Source organism: Rutilus rutilus (genome assembly GCF_951802725.1).
Source record: "Rutilus rutilus genome assembly, chromosome: 22".
In the NCBI taxonomy this organism is placed as follows: Eukaryota; Metazoa; Chordata; class Actinopteri; order Cypriniformes; family Leuciscidae; genus Rutilus; species Rutilus rutilus.
In genome coordinates this window covers 7,328,176-7,353,535 of record NC_140227.1, presented here as the reverse complement: position 1 = coordinate 7,353,535, position 25,360 = coordinate 7,328,176, and the positions used below count along the sequence as shown (strand labels likewise).

General features: G+C 37.7%; 1 protein-coding gene across 6 annotated transcripts in view; it reads right to left on the bottom strand.

The window, feature by feature from the left end:
- pde4cb (phosphodiesterase 4C, cAMP-specific b) overlaps window positions 1-25,360 on the bottom strand; it is a 120,626-nt gene that overhangs the window by 19,365 nt on the left and 75,901 nt on the right. The window contains exons 1-2 of one of the 6 annotated variants that reach the window (XM_084395556.1): window positions 2,080-2,166; window positions 1,831-1,911 (exon numbers count right to left, since the gene is read on the bottom strand). The exons of 2 other annotated variants lie outside the window; for them this stretch is intronic. In XM_084395556.1, coding sequence (XP_084251682.1) covers window positions 1,831-1,883 — 53 coding nt within the window. In that variant the 5' untranslated portion in view covers window positions 1,884-1,911; window positions 2,080-2,166. Of the gene's footprint in view, window positions 1-1,830; window positions 1,912-2,079; window positions 2,167-8,193; window positions 8,683-15,429; window positions 15,931-25,360 lie in introns of those variants that run through there. 3 more of the 6 variants (XM_084395555.1, XM_084395554.1, XM_084395557.1) reach the window with 3 other exon arrangements.

Sequence of the window (25,360 nt, the reverse complement as noted above, 5' to 3'; positions counted from 1 at the left end):
AGAATAAACATTGGCTTGGTTTTTTGGAGATGGTGAGAATCGCGTTTTTGTTGCGAGATTGCGTTTTTGTTATTCAACAGATGAGTAAGGTATTTAATTTAATTTATAGATTTCCATATTATACTATATCTAACAGAGTTCATTGGAAAGCATTATCTATTGTGAAGGGTCTGTTGTAGCGCTTCTGGAATGTATTTTCAAGGAAGTACTGTAATAGGTGTAGCTACAGTAATGTACAGTATTAATTACTGTGTACAAACATCTATTAAAAATCATAAACTGGTTATATGTCTTAAGCGTAGTAGTGAAGGTTTTATGAGCACTCATGCAGAGTCAAAGCACAACCAAAACAATGTTTTATCTTTTCAACCTAACCTTCCTCCTGATGTTTTGGATCGACTCAAGCAGCTGGCCTACACAAAGGCATTTATGAGAACCCCAGAATGGTGGTTTGGCACTGAGACACAGATGTGATCATTAAAGATCACTGTCCCTGGAACAACAGAGAGCTTCTCTGAAAATAAAGGCCAAACATGACCCCATTCTTTCTTTTATGTAGAGTGAAAAACAGGTTGTATACATTTGTCCTGGTGGGTTTTGTGGCCTGACCTTGACACTTTAGAGACAGGGGGCCAAGATGAAAAACATGTGCCACAGGAAAAAATATATAAAGTGTTGGTTTGGGTGATACCTGCACAGATGACACAGATGAAAAAAGAACTATATTCTCTATAAACAGAATTTTTTATATATATTATATTTATATATTAATATATATATATATATATTAATAAAACGTCTAAAAAGGGTGGACTGTGTTTCAGTCACAGGAAAGTTAATTCAAAATATGTAATGGGAATGATAAAGGAAATAAAATATCTAGTTTTAAAAAGGTGATTTCCACTGTCTGTCTACTAAATGAATCATTCTCATGTATAATAATAATACTTTTAAGTGGTGATGCAAATTCTGAATCAGAATTCAGAACTGATTCAGTGAAATTTGAGTAGATTCTGGATTTCTTTTTCTTCTTCTTGTTTTTATTCTTGTTCTTACTTTAACACCATTGATGCTAAAGTTTAAACCATACTATTTAAATAATCTCACATGAAATAATTTAAGTCTTCATTTTATCGGCAGCAAAATCATTGCAAATTTTGTGAACATTCTATACTGTATAAGAAGATGCAGCCATAATGAATTAAATCAGCTTTTTAACGCTTTTACATTAAAATCATTACAGTAATGATACATTACTTAGTAATTGTCCAGTAAACTGTAAACAAAAAAAAATCAAGATATCTGTAAATAATTAGTATTAATTATTGTACAAATACAAACATCTATTAAAGATCTTATCAAAATGTTTGTTTATATTTTATCTAGTAAGCACATGACTCACATACATTCTAAATGATCAATATCTCAACACAATCTGCTGTTTTAAACACATACTGTAGGTGAGAAAATGCTCTAAAATGACATTTCCCAGACTAAAATATCAAATATATGTCTTGTGAACATGCATATGGTATCAGAGAAACCAGAGAACCAGTGTCATGACAACAGGTACAATTATATGGATTTGGGGGGAAACTATGTATAATAGTGCAAACAATTCTGACCACGATATATGACATGTCAGAATATAGTACAATTACAGCCTATAGAATATGTTTTTTCTTTTCTCAGAATTCAGTACGGTGTAGCAAACTCCATATATTTCAACAGAGAAGAAAAAGAGCAAAGTACAAATTACGGGTTCTGAAGAGCTGGTCTGACAATACGGCTCAGTTTATATAATGTGGCAAATGTCAACAGTGAACTTACCACAGTACGTGCTTTTCAGCAGATCTTGGGCTTGTCTGCAAGCAGATTGCCATTCTAACTCAAGACTTTTAGTAAAGGAACCTTGGAGACAAATCCAATGCCAATCTTACCATCTAACATATTTCTTACCAAATAAAGAGATACATTTCTTGATTTACTAATTTGATTTGATATTTATTTTAAATATCTAGAATGACTTAAATCCAGAGATCAAATCTGTAAACCTTTAATCTAAATACAGTGTTTTACCATAAATACATCCAGTCCTCTCCTTTTCTCTTGTATTCTGACCGCACGCACACACGTAACTTCTCTTTGCCAACACACAAGTCGCAACACGCCAGCAGAGCTGACAGATTTGTAGAATGCCACAATAACGCACGTCAGACAGCTTCAGGATCAGACACGCTTTAGAGAGAGAAAAAAGGCACCTTTTACGCAAAATTACCCCAAATAGCCCATGTAAAAAAATATAATTTCATGAAATGTAATACAATAATGAAAATCATTCTTACTTTTATTACTTAAAGTTTTATATATATATACCATATGATTCATATCTTCGTAAATGCAAAATGATGTATTTAGTTTTATTCTCATTTGTTTTGGTTTGAAATTGAAGGCACAAGTCATAAATTATGAGTACTGTCTATGGTAAAGAGCGAGATTAGTGAGAATGATTACTGTCACAAGTAGAATGTTAGCACACGTTGTTTACTCAAGGTATAAAACAAACTGCTTGTACAAATATTGTACGTGGAAGTAAAATTAAGCAACATGTAGTGTCGATTCTCAGTTATCCAGATCGTCATACATTTTTCCAGGGAATTACATGTTTCACAATTCAACACTCATAATTAGTTGGTAATCTTAACGCAAGCAAGAAACAGATTTTATTACATTCAGGGTTGTGCACAAATTTAATTCCAATTCAATTACTGAATATGAAGTGAGATAGCAGAGAGGATATGGAACTGCACTTCATTATACATTAATACAGCTATACAAAAGTTTGGAAACGTTTTTGAAAGAAGTATTTTATGCTCATCAAGCCTGCATTTATTTGATTAAAAAACCTCAAAAAATCAATTTAAAATAATATATATATAAAATATAATTTATTTTTGTGATGCACAGCTGAATTTTCATCAGCCATTACTCACGGTTTCAGTGTCACTTCAGAAATCATTCTGTCACATGATGCTTCAGAAATCATTCTAAAATGCTGATTTATTATTAATGTTGGAAACAGTTGTGCTGCTTTTTTTGCCCTAGTGGCAAAACCCTGGTGGCTCTGAACAGGCAAACATGGAGACAGATTTGACCAATCCGTCCAGGTGCTCATGTTATGAGCGGGGATCTGGAATGGTGGGATCAATAAGCTCTTGGTGTGAAGAGCACGATGAGAGGTCTGCAGTAATAGAGGACAGTTATTCTCGCTCAATGCACTAGTGCCCTTGTTCACCTGCACACCAGCTGTATTCCAGAGCTCTGACTCTAGTCTCTCTGCTGGGTCCGATTAGGAATCGGTCTTAATTTGGAACATTGCTTCGATCGTGACACGACAGGACACATCAGTTACTGAGCAGAGGCAATTAAAGTGCACAGTGGCCAGTCATATAAAGACTCAATGCATGATGGGCAAGAACAGCTTTGCAGAGAGGGATGGACCCTGATTAGAGGTGCAGATGTGGCTTAAATCAAAATGTTTCAATAAATGAGTAATTCAAGCATGGCTGATGCCACTTCCTGCTCAAATTAGGTAATCCCCCCCCCAAAAAAACTCCAGTCAGTTGTCCTGTTTATCTTACTTGACTGTTTATCTTATCATGTTTTTGGTTATTGCTGCTCTCCCTGCTCTTATCCCTGCTAGGCTGCATGGATGCGCAGGGAGTTCTTGCCCAGAAACGAACCATACCGCCAATCCAAACTGTATGCTAACTGTTGATCTACTCTTTTTAGAGTAATAGATAAATGCTGGGTTATGTATACCATGTATATCACAAGATTATAATTTTTTTTTTTTCAAATTTGGACAATATTCAGAATATAAATATCTTCTCTTTTTTCTTTTTCTTTTTTGCACGTGCATTTGCTATTAAAAAAATTTAAGAATATATATTGTTGGCCCATATGAAAAAATATATGATCTGGATAGAACATCTACTGTTACAAAGCACGTACAAATGCAAGTTACTGCAAAATCAGCACTACTAGTTAAAAAAAATATATATAATAATAATAATAATCAAGACCACTTACAGCTTTTTACTAAATTAACACAAAAAGGAACATTAAAATCACGTTCCGTCGCTGTCTGGTGAAAAACCTTCAATCTCCAAAATACTTTTTTTCCCCCACAATTCATTACTGTTGGTCAACCTTTACGTCTATCTGTGGGTTTTGCAAATATTTTTACCAATGAACCACTGGATCATCAAACTGTCAATAAAATCTCATAACTCCACCTCGCCTCAATTGGGAAAGAAGTGGCGCACACATTTTGGACCGTCTCTGCTTGTTAGCAGTGCAAGGGTAAATAAAGAACAGCTTGTTTGAATAAGTACAGCTTTTTTCTTACTCAAGAAACACCAAGGCTAATGTTTTACGTATTTGAGGAGAGGAGAAGAGTCTTAGTCTTAGTCTTAATCTTAGTCTAGCATTTGTTGTAGGGTCATAGCCAATACGGTATTGTGAAATAACATGAGGTTTTGGCCAAATGACAGAAAAAACTGAGTCCTCACATAGCCAGGACTTCATTTGAGGGGGAATGCGGAGGGATGAAAAATGTTCCTCCCTTGTTATAAAAAATTACAAAACGCATCACCTCTGTAAAACAAACTACAGGTGAACTATATCTCTTTAAATTACCATTGAAACAAGACCTTATATTGTAGATTCAGAAATATTCCATGTGCACACACTAAATACACACTCACTTTTTTCCAGGTCAATAACAGAGGCAGATCACGGCAGACTGTGTTGCTGTGCACAGCCCTAAATGATGTGAAATTTGCTCTGAGATAAAAGACAGGGTGGTTGATGTGTTTCAGATAGACCTGACCCTATACAAAACTGCACCATATTATATTTATATCTGCATTACAGCTTCAGCACGGGCTATGGCTACTGTTATTGAAACCCTGAGCTCAACTTTTAGTTTCTCTCTTCTTATTTCTAGTTTTCAGGGAAAAGCAGTAGGCAGTGACAATGTGGCCCTTCATACCTGGCCCTGGGACATTCATAAATCATATATATCATCGAACTAAATGATTATCATATTAACTCTTTCCCCGCCAGCGTTTTTTAAAAGTAGTTATTGTCTCCCAAAAGAAAGAACCAATTCTGAACAGTCTGAAACGAGTCTTCACTAATTCCAGTCTTACTTCCTGCACAAACCTGCGTAGGTTTGGAACAAATTTGCCTAATGGCGGCCTACGGTTTTCATTGGCCACCATGAACGTCTACTTTGACCTGCCATCAAACACTGAAGCTGTAGCTGAGGTCTGGAAGAGTTTGGTTCATGCTGATAACATGTTGAGAATCTGCTGTTTTTCTGCACTGCGAAAGCAAATCCAGTTTGCATGCACTTCCAAAGGATGAGGACTCGGGCTCGAATTGATATGGTAAAACTGACACCATCATTACTGTTTAATTACTGATAAGCACTGTGCTGAGGAAGCCTCCGGATCAGAAATTCAGATATGGTAATGGACGTGTTGTTTCTGACACACTCTGTAAGCAGTAGACCAATCACAACAGACTGTGCCATCTGACCAATCAGAGAAGTGTAGGCTCTCAGAAAGGACAGGTTTAGAGAGACAGAATCCTTTTTCATACCGTTTTAGACACTGTGAGAAAAGAGGTGATGCTGCAATGTATATTATGAGAGAATGAAAGTGTTTTTTTGACCTTGGATGCATTTATTTGTATACGTGTTATGATTTGATTTTGGAGTGAAATATGACCTGGACATGTTTTTGTGAAATCACTTCATCACTGTCGTGAGAGCACTCTCACGGGGACTGCTAATGACGAAAACAAACTTCCTGAATGAACATCAGTGAAAGTTCATTTCTGTAATGTTTTCAGCATGTGTGGCTCAAGAATATACCGTTCAGTTCTTATTTGAGTCACACAAATCGCTACACAGAAACTGACACCTACAAAACAACTGTCCAAAGGCAAACAATACTTATTTCCAAAACAATCTTAAAGCAATTCTTACCTAAATTTGCGGCAAATTCATATACAATTTGTTAATCTCATTCGTATCTTTTAGTACAATCTGTTTATGCCCAACTGTTGTTTAGGGTTAAGGGTGGACCTTCTTGCTTACTTTTTCACAAATCATATCGTACAAATCCATACAAAATCTTGTAAAAAATAGTTATGTTTTCTAATTATTTAGTGTTGGATGTTTCTTACCATTATTTTCAGTAGACAGTTTTTTTTTTTATTGTTCTGTATGTATTTCTGAATTAAATGCATGAAGTCGTGTCTATTTAAGTACAATTTAAAGGTTTCCATGAAGCACAACTAAAAAATAAGTCTTTCACTGGACTCAATTCATCTGAAGAAAGTTATCACAGTAGCCTACATATCTTTGAAATGTTTTTTTTTTTTTTTTTTTTTTATATAAAATAAAAAATCTGTTTCAGTTAACGTCAAGCTAGAAACTGCACAGTAAACATAACTTTTACTATATGTCATGATGGTATTGGCAGCAAGTATAAGAAAAAAGAGATTGGTCACTTTGCATAGCAAATTGTCACTTTTCAGCATATTGGAAATTACCAAAATTAAAGCTGCAGTCGGCAAGATTTTTTGATCATATTCACTGAAACCGACACTATGCTCCGACAGAACAACATAAATCAGCCGGTTTTAGAAAAAAAAAAACTTTTTTTTGTGTGTGTTTGCAGTTCCATATCCTCTCTGCTATCTCACTTCAAATTCAGTAATTGAATTGGAATTAAATTTGTGCACAACCCTGAATGTAATAAAATCTGTTTCTTGCTTGGGTTAAGATTACCAACTAATTACATCCGCTATGAGTGTTGAATTGTGAAACATGTAATTCCCTGGAAAAATGTATGACGCTTCTACCTCCACCTAGAGCGTGTTATTTGTTTAGCAAAAATTCACCGCTTCTGTCATTTCAATCACTTCTGGTCCAATCAGCGCAGGGCTGTGTGAGATCTGACTGTCAATCACAGTTCGTGCACACGCCACAGATCCCCCCTCCCCCGCGCACGTTACAATATCACATGCACACGCCTGAAGTTTGCAGGTGTGTTGGATTGTACGAAGCGTGATGGCGGAGAGAAAATCTACTAACAAGCTTCCAATTCCTCGGTTATTGCTATCTATGGGTAGATTAGCCAGGGCAGCCTACCTCCGAGTCCATGGTGTTGATCGATGCTGAAGAGACGGACGCGTTCACAGAAAATCTGGTGCACACGCGCTGACGAGCACGAACTCGATGGGAGGGTGCTCGCTGGTAGGGGGAGGGGCATGAGAGTTGTAAACATTAAACATTTTGGCTAAGTCCACTCAATCTGCCAGACTTGCCGACTGCAGCTTTAAGCGTAGCGTCAGTTCTGGCAGGTCACGTTAGTCAAGCTCGCATTCTCAGGAGCTAATTACCCTCCTCCCTCCCCAGCTCCTCCTCTTGTCAGTCAGGATTTCGCATTCTGGTTCCCCTTGAATCAGAATAAATTCTCGAATTATGTTGTACTTAAAATCTTGAATTAATGGTATCTGCAATATATTCATGTTGGTTCTGTTCTGTTTACCCTAAGGGGAGTTCTTGTGCTCTCCCTGCTCTTATCCATGCTAGGCTGCATGGATGCGCAGAGAGTTCTCACCCAGAACAGAACCATACCACCAATTCAAACTGTATGCTAATGGTCAATCATATTTGACGATAGTGGTCCTGTCAGAAATGCCAATATAAATAAACTGTTCTAAATCAGAAATTTCTACTTCACCTGTCTGACCTTCAAAAACAATAATTGGTTTCAAACAGGTTTTCCCAAACACTCCAACCACCACTTCAACCCCTGCCCCTATCTTCTATTGGTCAGGCAAACAAGTAGCCCCACCCCCAAACATATGCTATTGGTTGAGCCATAAGTTGACAAGACGGACCACTTAAACAAATATTTTGATAGCAGCACAGAGTCTCCCTTTTTGTGGAAGTCAAACTGCTTAATTGGCTTACAGTTAAAGTCCTGTTAAACTGGGGGGAAAGTACTTTAACATCGGAGAGAACATTACTTTTTAGAAGAGCCAAAGCTATTTTGCATGCATAACTGATTCTAGACACAACAGAAGCAAAAGAATATGAAATTCAATTACCGCCTGCGTTTCTGCACAATGTCAATCGGACAGTTGACAGCACACGGAGAGCCGCAAAGACTGACGTTTCGAACTTTAAAAGTGCGGTCAGTGGGTGGAAGAAAGACACAGCCAGTTGGCAAACTCATATTTCCCTCCGTGTCTCTCGCTGGTTCTTTTTGCTGTTTCCCTCCAGAAATCAGCTCTTCCTTTTATGTAGTCTGAAACACATGCTTCCCATCGCTGAGTTACTGTCGAGTGATGAACACATGGAGCCACGCTGACATGACAGAGTTCGCCCAGACATCTTGTATTAGCCTAGTTATCATCCTTCAGTTTAAAATCACATTGACTCCTTGTAATCCTCATAAAAAAATATTTGTACAGTCTTGAATGCTGCTGTTAAATACAAGGATAATACACAAACAAACAAACTTCCAGTGTCACCAAGCACCAAAGTAAACTCTCTCTCTCTCTCTCCCTGCAGCTCAGACAGCTGAACTCTGATACACATGAGTTTACACCAGCATGCTGGCCTCATATGGGGGTGTGTGTGTGCATTTGTGTTTATGTGTGTTTGTGGGACTGGCAGCTGAACAGTGAGTCATAGCCTATGGAGAGGGTGGAACCACCAGATAACTGTCTCAACATTAACCCTTTACTGGAGACTCCCCTTAAAGCGAGCAATAACGCAAGTGCATTTATAGTGTATGTTCCTGTACAATTATCTCATTCTTAAAAGGTATGAATGTCACTACATTAAAATATCAAACCAAGTGCCATGTTTTAAACAAAACATTATTTGTGATAAAGAAGTACACTTTACCATACTTTTAAAAATAATACTTATTATTGAAAATATGCTTAAGTGCGATATACTGTAGTTATAGATACAAATTATGTTAAATGCAATTAGCTGTACTTTAGAGTCCTTTTTTGACCCACTTAAGTAGGATTTAAGTACATGCTTATATAATTTAATAATTAGTTATATTCACTTTGAAATGTGTTTTTTGTACTGTCAAATGTTAAATTAAAAGAATTAGGATTTTATTTTTCTTCTTAGATGTCTATAAGGTTTTTAATTTGAAATGACACCAAATACACTTTTCAAAATGAAGACAAATTTTATTGATGGTGTTAGTGTTAGGGGAACACGAGCATAGCTAAGAATATTCTGGGTTAAGTACAAGCTTTTATCCGCCTTTTCTGAAAGCATTGTTCTCCCTTTTCCCATTGCATATCAGCTCGTTTATTTTTAATAAAAAGGGAGAAAATAATCAAAAAGTGGATATAAAGTATAAAATGGGTAGGTTTAGTGGTAGATGCATGGGATGGCTTTAGGGACATGGACAAGTAATGTCCCAAAAAGGCAGCATCCATTTATGACTTTAAGAAATATATTATTATTATTGCATACTGTTTTATAAGTAAGGGAAAATCCACGGCTAGCTGTGCATTCAACGATATTAATGCATGACGTGGAGGCAAAAAAACAACAACATTCAAATCATTTAATGCACAGCTAGCCGTGGATTGCTTACACCATGGTCATTTGCCAGCACTGACAAATTAAAGCTGTTGTTGATGTTTGCATTGCAATATTTGACCGGAAGGGTCTCTATACTAGCAATGAATCTGTGAGTTTAATTACTTCAAAAACAGCGATATTACCCCCTTTTTGCTGTAAAATATAATGGAACAATTTAGTAGCAAAGCTATTTTATTAATAAAAGTCATGGGGCAGCGTTGATAAGTTTCTGTGCTCCTGAATGTTTCTGTATGTGTGATCTCAGATCTCTGTGTGCAACTGATGTGTGTGTGTGTGTTTGCTTCAATGAAAACTGTACATAGAACAGTGATCAAACTGACTGGAACTGCCTGTGCATCAAATGGTTTTAATGCACACCTTCTAATTTAAGAATCTAAATGGCTTTTTTTTTATCAGCCCTGCAAAAAATGTGACCTATGCAAGAGTGCATTCTGTTTACTGCTTAGTGCTTAATACACTAAAGGAGGCTATACTGTACCTACTACCTCAGGTGGACTAAATGTCGCTAGTTGGAACAAACTGTAATTTGCACTACTGTCTTTTCAAAATAAAATGTAATAAACCTAGCATTGTGGATTTGTTGCTTTTTGCTTTAGTTTGTGGTCCCATTCCATGCTTGCCATGCCTCAGTAGCCTACCATGTTTTTACCATGCCTCAGAGAAAAACACTATTTTGTCAAGTGGCTAACATAACATAATCAGATGAAGCTTTATTTTTAGTAACAGTAATGCAGCATTTTGCATTACTTCACAGTTTTAAAATTAATTGCATGCTATTTAGCAACACAAGCCATACAGCATTTATTAATATGATATTCTAAAATCGAAGTATAGCTTATTGCAGTGTGCATCAAGTGTATTATAGCAGCTGCCGAGCGAACGCAAGTTATAACATAATTTTCAACAGACAAATATAAATGATAAAACAGCGCTGCGTTACCTCACATACGCTTGACCTGATTCACGGCCATTATAAAGCTTGGAAGAGCCAGGATATTTTTTAATATAACTCCGATTGTATTCGTCTGAAAGAAGAATTTCATATTCACCTAGGATGGCTTAAGGGTGAGTAAATCATGGGGTATTTATTTAAAAATTTTTTGGGTGAACTATCCCTTTAAGGCCAGTTCATACCAAGGACAAAAAGTATGATGATAATGATAAGTATAAAGTTTTAATAATCATCCTAATTTTATGAGAATAGGGAGGTCCACACCACAACTATAACAATAACAACACAGAGGAAGAAATTGTTGGAATCACTTTCAGATAACTTCCAGCTGATGAATGATTACAACATTGACAGCCAATCAGAATCCATCCTGTTTCAAAGAGCTGGAGCATTTAAAGCGGCAGATAGCACATGCTCATAATAAACAGAACGTTATCATGCATTGTTGTGGATGCTAATGTATAGTTGTCAGTAAGGTTATCTTTATCGCTCTTGGTGTGAATATACACGATGTATATTCGTGTATTTTATTGCCATGAGAAAATAGTATGTCTGTAGTGTCTGTCAGGAGTTAGTAAGCAGCAATAAAGCACACAAGACAGGAGTAGCGAACTTCATCCATCTTGTTTACTCATTCACTTCTCACACACATTAAGGAGGTCCATAACACTTATGAACACAACAAAGTCCATTTGTTTATTAAAAAAAATAGCTTACCTCTCCTCCCATGATTTCAGATTAAACAAAACTCTCTTTTGAGGAGGCCAAAATCTCTCTCTCTCTCTCTCTCACTCTCACTCTCTCACACACACACACACACACACACACACACACACACACACACACACACACACACACACACACACACACACACACACACACACACACACACACACACACACACCTACAAAAGTTTATCTTTCCACATGCAATAAATTCCCAAAAGAGCACTGTTTCTGCAAGTATGTGTGTGTTTGCAACTTTGCATGCTATTCTTTGTGGACTAATGGTGGCCGAAATTCTCAAAACAAATCAAGTCCCGGCAGTTCACACAAAGCAAAAATTCATCTTTCAGCCAGATGGGGGCAGCCACAAACTGAGAACTGCTAGGAAAGTTATTTACACCAGTTCACCAAAGAAACCTACACACAGAGCATGATCAGGAAAGATATAATCACTGTTAGCAACAGGACAAAAAGGTTTGTGTGGAGAGTGAATCAGGATGAAAAGAAAAACAAGAGTTCTACAGGAGTCATTTGAATATCATTCATAAAATATCCCTACTTCAACAAAAATACCACAGAAATAAGTGTCCTGAGAATTTACACCTCTTTCTGTGACAATACTAGTTAGAGCTAACTAGTAGAGCATTCCCATTCATCTCGATGGCAACTCAGCAGGCACACTTGATTTAAATTCTGCAATCTTGCTGATGGACGATCATTTTTAGATACTTTTTTGTTTTCTTTTCTTTTCTTGACCCCAAGGACAGAGTAGTAGCCCTCTTTTTTCCTTATGACTCAATTTCTACCAAGAAATAAGCATTGTAGTATCTAAACATTTGTTTGGTTATCTCTAAAGCTTACCTGAATTTGTTTTAGATCATTATATAACAATATGACCTAAATCGTTACAGCACCTTCACATCATTTGATATTTATACACCCTTTATCCACAGCAACCTACACTTTTTTAAAACAATACAACTATTAAACAATAGTATTGGTGCAGTATGTACTTTCTGCAACACTAGTAGAACCAAAACAAACACTAGTCTCACATGGCAAGATCTCTGACTGGCAGAATAAAGTCTGGCCCACTTTGGCAGCTTGTTTAGTGCTAAGAACCATCCACTTAGACAGCAAGGAGCTCACTGACCAAGAAACCCTTTGCTGTTAAGTTCATCTGAAAAATGTAATTCTAAAATAAAGCCTTGTTCAGCCTGTCAGTCCAAATCTGATTTTTGTGCAGATCTAATAGGAATCCAATCATAATTAGCAAGTACATTTCATGTCAGAATTTCTGGAAATCAGTTTCAGTCAGATCGCTCTGATTGGATTTTGCATAGCTTTTCTGCACAAGTCACTTTCTTATGCCATGTAAAACATAAACATGTCAGATGTTGAAAGGAACATACTGAAAATCAGTTCAAATCAGAATTTGGCCCGAGCCTAGAATACTCCCCGGAAAAAGATGCAAAACAGACGTGGGACGGCAGCCAGGAAATGGTACAGACAACCCCCAAAAAATTGCGGAGCGCAAGGCTGTTGGTGCAGCATTTGTGGGCAGGGGGTTGGTTGCTGGACCGGGAGGGCTCTCGCATTATCGGACAGGAGTTCGATACTCACAGCTTCAGACATGTAAACTATGCCGGGCCAGACTTGCTGAAGGCCTACTGCCACGGCCCAATGCTTGAAGACGGCCCAGTCTTGTAAGGGACATGAGTCAGGGCAATTCGGGTCTTGCTCGCTTTATTAGCGCCTTGCATTCGATAAATTCTGCGGCCAACTGTGTAAATTCAATTTTAGAATTAAAGTGTATATGCACATTCAATAATGCATTAGTACAAACTTTTATAAAATGTATGAATTTTATATAAAGGATGAACTAATATATACTGTACTATAAACATGTTTTCTTTTAAATTAGCTTTTTTTTTTTTAATCAGGCTCCTATGTTTAGGTTCAGTAATTTCACTTTAATGGCAATGAAAAGGTTATTAGAAATGCCTTATTTTCAAAAAGTCACTTTAGTAAATTAATTGATATTTAACCGAAAGTCCATGTGTGCTTTTTTGGCAAAAAACTTCTAAGTCCACCTCTTTGGACAACAAGACATAGTAAACAGTTGCAAAATCACTAAAGCATTCCAAAATCACTGGAAACATTGCAGATGATGAAAGCAGAATTTAAAATGAAACAATGAAGAAACTGATCCATACAGTAGGGGGAGTAGTGATGCAAGTGACTGCCGCGTCCATTTCTTTCAGAGTTTTACAGCAGCAGAAGGAACACTGTTGTGTTTACTTACTACTCGCAAAATCCTGTCATCATCGCCACTGGTTGCCACTGTAACGATGGACAAAACGTGATAACTTGCAACCAGTGGTGGACAAAACATACTCAAGAAAAAGTACCATTACATTCCAAAAAAAATGTAGTGTGAGTAGAGTAAAAAGTACTTGTCCAAAAAACTACTTGAATAAGAGTAAAAAAGTAGCTTATTTAAAAGTACTCTTGAGTAGTGAGTAGTGAGTACTGAGCTGCGGATTCTACCCCCTTATAATAAACACTGTACACTATAATTAAAACATTTCGAAAACATTGTACATACTGTAATTTACATTATCTTTTGTTGTCTGTCAGAAAGATTGAAAAATATCTATCATCCATCTTTTTAAACTGCATCAAAACAACACGGAGAGATTAGTACAGAGATGGGAAGATGAAAGAGTTATTCTCAGTACACTGATCACCATTTAAATCATATTGTTTGAAAAATCAGGTGCAAGGCGGCTGAGCCTGAGCATGCTATTGTTGCACATACAATTTCAACGTTCAGAACTGTGCAAAGAATTCAAAAACCTTTAAATAGTGACAGCACGTGGTCAGATAATGACAGCACTTTCAACAATAAAAAATATTTTTGTGCTGCTTTGTTTGTATGGTTACAAACTTTGGTTTGAACACAGTTTCACTGATGTCTTTAGGATGTTTGAGAATTCTAATATGATATGACAACGTTATTAAAACATGGCGTCCTCAAACACAGGCACGTGCATTGTGACGTCTGCACATCTGGAAGAAATTTACGTTCACAGAGGAGTTTATGATCACTCCACCTAAGAATAGATTAGCGATCTGCTGTAGTTTAAGCAATAACTGGCCAAAGTCACATAATATCTTAAAGCGTTCAGTGCATTACAGATGTGAGTAGTCCGGTGTAAAGGGTGTTAATGTGATAAGTATAGACAGCCAAATATTAATGCTCTTAATGTTAGTTCGTTTGTTTACATTTTTCCAGCACATGTGACCATAAAGCACAAATTTGCATTTGTTTTGCATTGCATGCACCAACCCCAAAATACAGACAAATATTTACAGAGACATACGATACTCACGTATATGCAAATAATATCAAGTAGGCTAACCAATTTTGGGGAGTAACTACTGTAGCTAAAAGTAGTGATGCTACTAACTGAACTGAAAGTGGCTCAGTAGCTTCAAAATAGTGTAGCCTTTTTCAGAAATATTTTAATATAATTCTTATTTTTTTGTCATATTATATTGCACATACAGGATTAAAACCAAGTGAACTGAGGTAATAATCGAATGCCTCTGTGGTAGTCCGATTCATTTTAGTTAATCAGTTCATTCGGATAAATACTTAAATGTATATCCTCATTGATAATGTGCCTAATAATATATTTATATTGTTTATACCTGTTAGCTGCTTTTTATTAGTAGCTTAACAGAAGAGGTCTTAATATGAGACAATCTGGACATGAGACATCCAAGGCGGAAAGTCTATACAGCTGCTTGGGCTGTTGAGACTTTCCATCTCCTGTGAAGTCTGCCAAAGTAATAAATCTGAACTGCACTCAGTGTTTTCAGCCCTGCAGCGGCAAACGACTCTTAGTTATTCCATTCATACGGCAGTTGACCTGCCTGATCCGACTTCAACAATCAAAATAAACTTTGACAAAGCAGATCCTATGTAACTGACGTAATGTACAGTAGATGTCCAAACATACCCAATGCAAGAGTGTCGTCTCCGAGTTGAGCCACAATTAAATAGTGAATTCCTCCTGAGGATTCGAGGATCCCTGTGCGTCATTTCAAAAAGCTGTGGAAACAACTTTAAGTCTTGGTCTTTTACCAGCACTTAGTAAAAGGAAACATCCTTAGAGTTTCAGTCTATTTTAAAGTTCAACCAAATGAGCAGACAGGTAAAACCATGTTCAGTCGAAAGAGCCTAAGCAAAAATCTGACACCTTAGTCCAGGACTTTTTGTCTCCATTTACAGAACCTCATCCTCAGGGTCTGCTGAACAAGAATGTGATGACTAGCTCATGTAGATCATCATCCAAAGCTGATAAATATCTTCTGTAACATGCCAAATAAGGTTCATCAGAAACTCTATCTACTTTCATAATTCAATCATAAAACTCTATATTTATCTTAAGGGACTCCCTAGGGACACAGTTTAGAGGTTCAAGGTCCTGCTAAGTTTCCATAAGAGTGTTTCTTTGGCTAAATGTTAGATGGGCGGGAAGAAGCAAGAGAAGAGAAAAGAAAGAGAGAGGGGGAGGTGCTGTAGACTGAGCCTGGAGGGTGGTGTGCGGTCACACGCTGCAGCATTTCATATACATGTGTATTGTGAATTGTCTGCGATGGGTGGCTCCTGTTTGCCCGCCAACATCATCAGAGTAAGGCGCGAACACACACACAGCATGAAGTGAAAACAACACACTCTTGCTGCGGGTGCTGTTCTGACATGCCAATGCTATTGTCTATACTTCATTTTCATTGCACACTCATTTCTTCCATTTAGCGAGATAATGACCTGATTTAAACTCTTAGAACTTCAGCTTTGCAAAGCGTCCAGTCAGAACTTAAGGTCGGAAGCGGGTCTGATCAGAACTTCAATTCAGTACTGTGTCCAATCGTTCATTTTGCTACAATGTTAGTCCGGTGCCATATCCGATCAGAAGTCAGTTTAAAAAGTGTCCGATCACAAATTCAGGCTAGTAATGTGTTCGATCTGTAGTTTGCTACAGTCTGATCTGAATTCCTGAAGTGTCCAATCAGAACTTATTTTGACACTGTGTTCGACTTTAGTTTAGTGTTCAAGTGACCATTTTGAACTTCATTTTGGTCACTTTAAAACTGTGTCTAATCAGAACTTCAGTCCAGTACTGGTTTTCATCACTACTTTCAGTTTGAGTCAATATCCTGTCCAATCACCTTATTACAGTATGTCTGATCTGGCAATCAGTTTTGTTATCACCACAGTTATGTGTCATCAAGCATGCAGTGATTCCTGTAGGAACATGACTCCACTGCCTGGATTAGAGCCATCTAAGAGTCAGGCCTAAATCTACCCACTTTTCTGATCTGGAATTTTTTAGATTTCCTCTTTCTCACAGAGACTGGAATGTACAGACTGTTTTGAAGGGTTTGCAATGAAGTAATATCAAGCTAAATGATAACAGCATTTATTTGATCATTTACCCATACGGAACAAAAATATATGGGAATATACTAATGCGATATATTACTTAATACATTTCCATATATGGGAAACTAGTGCTTATATTTTTCAATATACTGCAATATATGCATTGACCATGTATGGCTATATATTAATGAATATAAAATATTTATAAATGAAGACAAACAATAGCATTACATGTAATATTCACAAAGTTTGCTTCAACAGTGATAGTTTTTTAGTTCTTGTCAACTAGCTTAAAAAAATGACACAACTTATAATGTAAATAATTAAAAGAATATAAGAAATATATTACATTATATATTTCTCTATAAATGTGTTTATGTTACATGAGTAAATATATCTGCAATATATTACATGTACAGTGCCATATCTGATCACATATACATCTACATAGTATACTGAATATAAAATGACATACTTTATGATATATTAGTAAATATACTGTCACATATTTTTTAATATATGAAAAGCGGCAATTCCTTTGGTATTATTCAATATATTGTATTATATTAACACAATATATTATTCTGTATATTTTCAAATATACTTTTAAACCATGTAATATATTGATAATATATTTTTGTTCTGTAAGGGGAACCATCTATCAATCCATCCATGCATCCGTCCATTCATTTTTCAAGCGGTTTGTCCTATGTAGGGTCATGGGAATGCTGGAGCCTATAGTGTCTCGGACTGTAGGTGGGGGAAACACCCAGGATGTATGGTCCGGTGAGCAAAAGTCATTCAAATCAGTTCAGTTTTAAGAAGAAGAAAAAAATCCATTCCTTCTAACGACAGTTAAGAATGAACAACATAGATCTAAAAAAAAAAAAAAAAAAAAATGCACAGAATGAAACATTGCTTCATCAGACAGAATAATAAGCTCTGGAGTAAGTTTTCTGCAGCTGGTCATGACCTTTAAATAGAAAATAGTCTGACGTCAGAATCCAGAAAGAATTTGTGCACTCTGTTTCGGCAGATTGGGGCAATGGAACTGTTTACATGAAAGTCAGAGTCACTAATATTTGCACAGCTCACTCATTCCAACAGTTGTTGTACTGTGTCTGATGGCTGACTATTTCCATGCATGTACTGCTTGATGAAATTCAATGTCTCACATATGGATCCCAGTAAAAGAGAAGGAAAAAAACAAAAAATGAAACAGAACAAACAAACCCTAAAAGAAAGAGATTGTTATGTTGTCTTTCAAAAAAGTCTCAGAGAAATGCCCTGGCCAGGAGTAATAGGGTGCGAGACACAGCACCTGAGGCAGAGAAGATCTAAACCTGAAACCAACAAAAGCCTCCTTTCAAAGCCTACATGCGGCTGCTCTCTTCAGAACTGTGTTTTCTGGCATATTTTATCATTTAAACCCTGGTTAACCTGAAGAAAACGTCCAACTCTTTAGTCTGGAGGACTCCGCGTGATCTCCTGAGGTGGATGATGCATATCAAAACAAACATTAATGTGACCATCAGCATAAAAAAAACATTGTACCTGTAACAGAGACAGTCTATGCTGAGGAAAGGCCAGGTGCTCTGATAAAACCAAACACTGCCAGTGCACAGAGTAAAGTGTCCTCTCCAAAATGATTTAGAAGGTGTTAAAAGTATAAGAGTTTAGCACTAAATAAGAAAGTCTTGGGATACAGAAACACTGGATTATTATAAATTATGAGAGTTTTTCTTTTTTATCAGCCGATATTGAACATTTAATTGTACATGCTCATCTAACACTCACTTAAAGTTCATCTTGAACATCAATAATGTATTAACACTGTTAAACAATCTTTAGCAAATTATCTATTAAAAATGATTGCAATACTTAGACAAATGAGTAAAAATCTCTCTGTACAGTGGGCACGGAAAGTATTCAGACCCCCTTAATTTTTTCACTCTTTGTTATATTGCAGCCATTTGCTAAAATCATTTAAGTTTTTTTTTTTCTCATTATTGTACACACAGCACCCCATATTGACAGAAAAACACAGAATTGTTGACATTTTTGCACATTTATTAAAAAAGAAAAACTGAAATATCACATGGTCCTAAGTATTCAGACCCTTTGCTCAGTATTTAGTAGAAGCACCCTTTTGATCTAATACAGCCATGAGTCTTTTTGGGAAAGATGCAACAAGTTTTTCACACCTGGATTTGGGTATCCTCTGCCATTCCTCCTTGCAGATCCTCTCCAGTTCTGTCAGGTTGGATGGTAAACGTTAGTGGACAGCCATTTTCAGGTCTCTCCAGAGATGCTCAATTGGGTTTAAGTCAGGGCTCTGGCTGGGCCATTCAAGAACAGTCACGGAGTTGTTGTGAAGCCACTCCTTCGTTATTTTAGCTGTGTGCTTAGGGTCATTGTCTTGTTGGAAGGTGAACCATCGGCCCAGTCTGAGGTCCAGAGCACTCTAGAGAAGGTTTTCGTCCAGGATATCCCTGTACTTGGCCGCATTCATCTTTCCCTCGATTGCAACCAGTCGTCCTGTCCCTGCAGCTGAAAAACACCCCCACAGCATGATGCTGCCACCACCATGCTTCACTGTTGAGACTGTATTGGACAGGTGATGAGCAGTGCCTGGTTTTCTCCACACATACCGCTTAGAATTAAGGCCAAAAAGTTCTATCTTGGTCTCATCAGACCAGAGAATCTTATTTATCACCATCTTGGAGTCCTTCAGGTGTGCTTTCATGTGTCTTGCACTGAGGAGAGGCTTCCGTTGGGCCACTCTGCCATAAAGCCCCGACTGGTGGATGGCTGCAGTGATGGTTGACTTACTACAACTTTCTCCCATCTCCCGACTGCATCTCTGGAGCTCAGCCACAGTGATCTTTGGGTTCTTCTTTACCTCTCTCACCAAGGCTCTTCTCCCCTGATAGCTCAGTTTGGCCGGACGGCCAGCTCTAGGAAGGGTTCTGGTCGTCCCAAACGTCTTCCATTTAAGGATTATGGAGGCCACTGTGCTCTTAGGAACCTTAAGTGCAGCAGAATTTTTTTTGTAACCTTGGCCAGATCTGTGCCTTGCCACAATTCTGTCTCTGAGCTCTTCAGGCAGTTCCTTTGACCTCATGATTCTCATTTGCTCTGACATGCACTGTGAGCTGTAAGGTCTTATATAGACAGGTGTGTGGCTTTCCTAATTAAGTCCAATCAGTATAATCAAACACAGCTGGACTCAAATGAAGGTGTAGAACCATCTCAAGGATGATCAGAAGAAATGGACAGCACCTGAGTTAAATATATGAGTGTCACAGCAAAGGGTCTGAATACTTAGGACCATGTGATATTTCAGTTGTTCTTTTTTAATAAATGTGCAAAAATTTCAACAATTCTGTGTTTTTTCTGCCAATGTGTGTACAATAATGAGGAAAAAAAAGAAGAACTTAAATGATTTTAGCAAATGGCTGCAATATAACAAAGAGTGAAAAATTTAAGGGGGTCTGAATACTTTCCGTACCCACTGTATATACAGTATATGGTGAAAGCTATTTTTGATTTTAGTGGGGGCCTGGTTTAAGGCAAGCAAGGGGCTGGTGCGGAGCAAATTTTTCTAGAACAGAACCGTCTTTTCTTTGGTAAAAAAAACTGCAGAAAGCGGACAGATTGGGAAAGTGTAAGGTAAATGAAAGTGTCGATCTTGAGTGCAAAACCTCCATATACTGTAACTCAAGCATAAATTAGATGAATTATAACAATTTACCCTCTTCCATACACTCAGGACAAAACATAAACATCAGTCATTACATTTTCACACATTCACAATTCTCTGACAGATTCCCCTCACATGACACTTTGCATAAGACGCGCTGAATGATTACACATAGATAAGTAGTTTAGTAAACCTATATTCTTATTTTTAGTTTTAACCCTAACTTAATCATTTGATATGTAGCCTATACATCATTTGACATTGGTGGGAGTCTTTGTCAAAAGTGCCTCGGGTACGACTGTAACCTCGGTTCCCTGGAGAGGGAATGAGGCGCTGCGTTTTAAGACACTATGGGAAAGCCTCTGCATAATTGAGACCTGAAGCACACGTGAAATCAGTCCAATGGTGTGATGGAGCATCATAGGCGGGTGACGTCAGGACTAGGAAGGTATAAAACACCCCAGAACAAAACAATGTCAGCTTCTGATAGGCTGAAGCAAGTCGGTAACTTGTGCGCTGGAAGTATGGCGGGGCGACACAGCATCTCGTTCCATTTCAGGGATCTGAGGTTAACCTTGTAACCTTGTAACCTTTCAAGGGAACTTGCACTGCATTGTAAGTTTTATGACACTATGGGAAAATGAATACCAACTATGCCATGCTAACCAGTGCCTGTCTAGAGTGAATCCTTTGTAAGAGCGCAATTAAGACTGAAGAACCTGGGACCCTGGTGGAGCCCAGGTCAAGGCCTGACAAATGTGTGCGGAGAGGACCAGCCCACCGCACCACATACAGCTCAGAGAGGCCCCAGAAAGCAAGGCCATACTCCTAGTAGAATGGGACTGGACAGCCAAAAGAAAAGGCTGACCGGCCGATTCATAAGCAAGAGAGATAGCATCAACTACCCATTTGCTCGTTCTCTGCTTAGATGCTGGGTACCCCTTTCTGGGTGACCCAAAGCATACAAAGAGTTGGTCAGACTTACGCCACATGGCAGCTCTGTTAACGTAAGCATCAAGTGCCCTCACTGGGCAAAGCATATTTAATTTTCCCTGTGCTTAAGTACGAAGGGGTGGAGGACAGAAGGCCTGCAACACTATAGATCTGGCCACATTAGTGGGGACCTTAGGAACATAACCCGGCCTAGGCTGAAGAAAAGCCATCACCATGCCAGATGCGAATTCCAAACACGAAGGGGAAACCAAAAGGGCTTGTAAATCTCCGATTCTTTGGAGAGATGTCATGCCCAACAGAAATAAAGCCTTCACGGTCAGAAACTTTTCTAAAACTAAGACCTCCTCGATAGGCTTAAAGGGAGCAGCCGAATGGCCCTACAGTACTAACGCCAGATCCCAAGCCGTATCAACCAATCTGTAGAAGGGGATAACCCTGCAGAGAACAGTTCTTGTAGAAACTCCAGCACTGTACCAACTGGGTAGTTAACTGGGTCTAAATACTGGTATATAATGACAGATAACACCAAATAACACAGAGAGTGACACAGATCGCTTGCTGAAGACATTAGCTGACATTGTTTGGTTCAGGGGTGCTTTATACCTTCCTTGTTGTGACAACACCCGCCTATGATGTTGCCTCACACCATTGGACTGGTTTCACATGTGCTTCAGGATGCAATCACGCTGAGGCGTTCCCATGGTGTGTAGAACATATAACGCAGCATGAGTTCCCTTGAAAGGGAACATTATTTTAAAACTATTTGTACATACAATGATAACTCTTCACTACATTCAGAAATATCTAATATTGTCATTCTTAAATATGATCAATAACCATGGGATTTTCGATAACTTTAAGATAAGAGATTACTGTTATGTGTGACACAATGTTTGTTTACACTGCAGTGCATTATGGGAGAGTCTGTCAGAGCAAATATACTGTATTTATAATTAACTAGCCCAACCACTTGTTGTCCCGAAAGAGATAGTGATTGCTGAACTCAGAGAAAGATATATAGTTACTTAATACTTTCAAATTAATTCTGTAATAATTAAAATGTTTGTAACATAAAAAATAAAAGATAGGCCTATGTGGTTGAAAAGAGATTCTTCATACATAAAAATGACAACCGTTCATTTGTCATTTGTCAGCACAAATAGCGACTTTTGAATAAATAAATAAAAGTCAACCTGGTTTCAGTAGCCCGTCAGTGGTGTCACATAACAGTTTAAGCTGTTTTTTTGATGGAATTGCGAGATGGTAAACTGCAGAGATTATCTTGACCTCCATCCTCATTATAATAATCTTCACCATCAGCTTCATAACAGCTGGTGATCAACACCATATCCGTACACCGCCATCTGTACACCATTAACTGTCTCACTATGATTTTACAGCAAATCAAACTCTCACTTGCATAAACACAGCTGTTCTCACTAAATATCACCAGCAGATGGTGCTCACGGAGACCTTCACTGACTCCAGCCTTGCTCAGTACTGTAGTGAGCTGCCTACATAAACCATTTTAAGGCAATGTTTCCCAACCTTGTTCCTGGAAGCACACCAACCATTAACTTTCTGGATGTCTCCCTAATCTGAACCATCTATTTCTGGTTTTGAGTTGAATCAGGTGTGTTTGATTAGAAAGAGTTTGAAAATGTGTATTGTTGGTGTAGAAACGAAACAGGGTTGGGATACACTGTTTTAAGGCATCATAGTCATGCAGATGTAAATGTAGGCTATAACCTTATGTGCCTTCTAAAGTACCATTTATTTCTTGAAATTTGAAGGCAGCATTGCACAGTGTATTTCATCAACCTCAATGAAAAGACAATCCAAGATAGCGGATAAATGTAAAACAGAAATGTGAACTATAAATATATATGTGTGCATTTCTTTTTTTTCTTTTTTTTTAAGTATTACTGTTTTGAAATTATTATTAAAATGTAAACTGTGCTTATTTTTTGTTTATTGGATTATGTTGTTAGCTTAGCAACATGCTGACGTCAAAATCTATGGAATCATTTGTGTGTGGAGCAATATTTTTATGCTGCGCAAAGCTTCTGCCTATGTAGAGCATTCTATATCACTTCCTTGACTATTAGGAAACTGCTCACATTTCTAAGAAATCAGATGATGTTTGCCTGGTGGACGATAACTTGTATAGGCTAAGCTATAGACATAAGACCTGTTCACACCAAGAGGAATATGGTGCGCTAAACATTTCAATTTGAGTTTGTTTATTAATGCAATATGTTCAGACCGACACAAACATTTGAATGCCATTAATGCAAAGGAGCGGTGTTCAAATCTCTTTTTATCACACTGCGAAGAAAGTTGGCAACATGCCCAGAGCGCTGCTGCTATATAAAACTACAACTTGTTGATCCCATGAATAGACTATTTTGCAACGCGCCAGTGAATAGCAGAGTAAGAATCCCAAAACCAGTTCTCTTGTCTCTGTACTCTGTATTTGGTGTTGTTTAATAAACATCACAGTGAATACAAAAATCTTTAGCTATAATGAAAACATGTACTCTTTGACTTCCTTTCTTTTCTGTGAAATCTGGATGTCAGAAGCAGAAAGGTGTGGGTTAACCGGGGTATTTCTGCTTTTAAATATGCGCCACCTACTGTCAGAGAGTCAATTTCCATTTTCATTCAGACTGCATATGAAAATCAAACCAAATTTTCATGTCGAATATTCATAGTGTGAACAAGAATAGTGTCATATCTAGGAACTTGGGAGTGGGCTCTTTTAAGCAACAACCACATACCCACACCCCTATAGAAACCACCCACAAAACCTTAGCATTGTGGTGGTCACAGATTATTCAGAAAATGTAAACGTCTAGATTGTAACCCTGCTTTAGGTCACAGACAAGCCTCCTGAATTCCAGTCATACCCCACCTGAAAATGTTTCGTTCAAGGGAGGCCATCACTGTAGAAAAACGTTTTCGTATTTTATCCTGCCCAGCATTCAATTCAGACAGTCTAACAATAAATATGTGGTAAAAGCTAGTCACAGACACTCTGCTAAAAAGACCCGTGAACATTTATATTTAGATATTTATCCTTTTTCTCACTTTGCTGTTATCATGGTCTATTTTCTGTTGGGAAAGAGAAACTGATGATTTGTGCTTTGGAGAACAGGTGGACATTGCCTCTGTCACGGAGAAGTCTGGCTGGACCATTTGTTTTGTATCGTCAAGCCATCTGCTGCCTTCGTGAGACACTCTGATGGCCCCATCCCCCTTCAGATAAAGCTGGATTTTGTCCCAGTGTGTTTATGATGACATCGTGACCCTAACCAAGCAAATGCTGTAAAAGCTTTTAACATCATTTCAATTAGCAGCCAGATATAAGAAGAAAAGCTACATTTCCAACACTGGTGTAGGCCCTGTAGACATGTATCATGTGACAACTTACATTACCATTCCTATAATATTTCCTCACCATAAATCTTTTCTGAGCAACAACTAATCTGACAAATTGTATTGAAGAAAAGACCCAGACCAAAAGAGCCTCGATGACTAGCAATAATTAAATCAAAAGGGTGCTTCAACTTAATTTACCTCTATTGCCAGTGTATAATGTGTAATGTTGTTAAAAAAATGCTGCCCTCTGGTGATATGGGAAAATAATGCACACAATGACGGCACATAGAAAGTGATTATGGTAAACTATGGTGCCCTTATTGTAAACTATGTGGAAAGTGTGGTAAATTAATAATGGAACAAAGGTTTTTGTTGTTGTTGATGATTATCTTTTTTTTTGGGGGGGGGGGGGGGGGGGGGGATGGTAGAACAAACTTGTTTGCTGCAAATTAAATACAAAAAAATA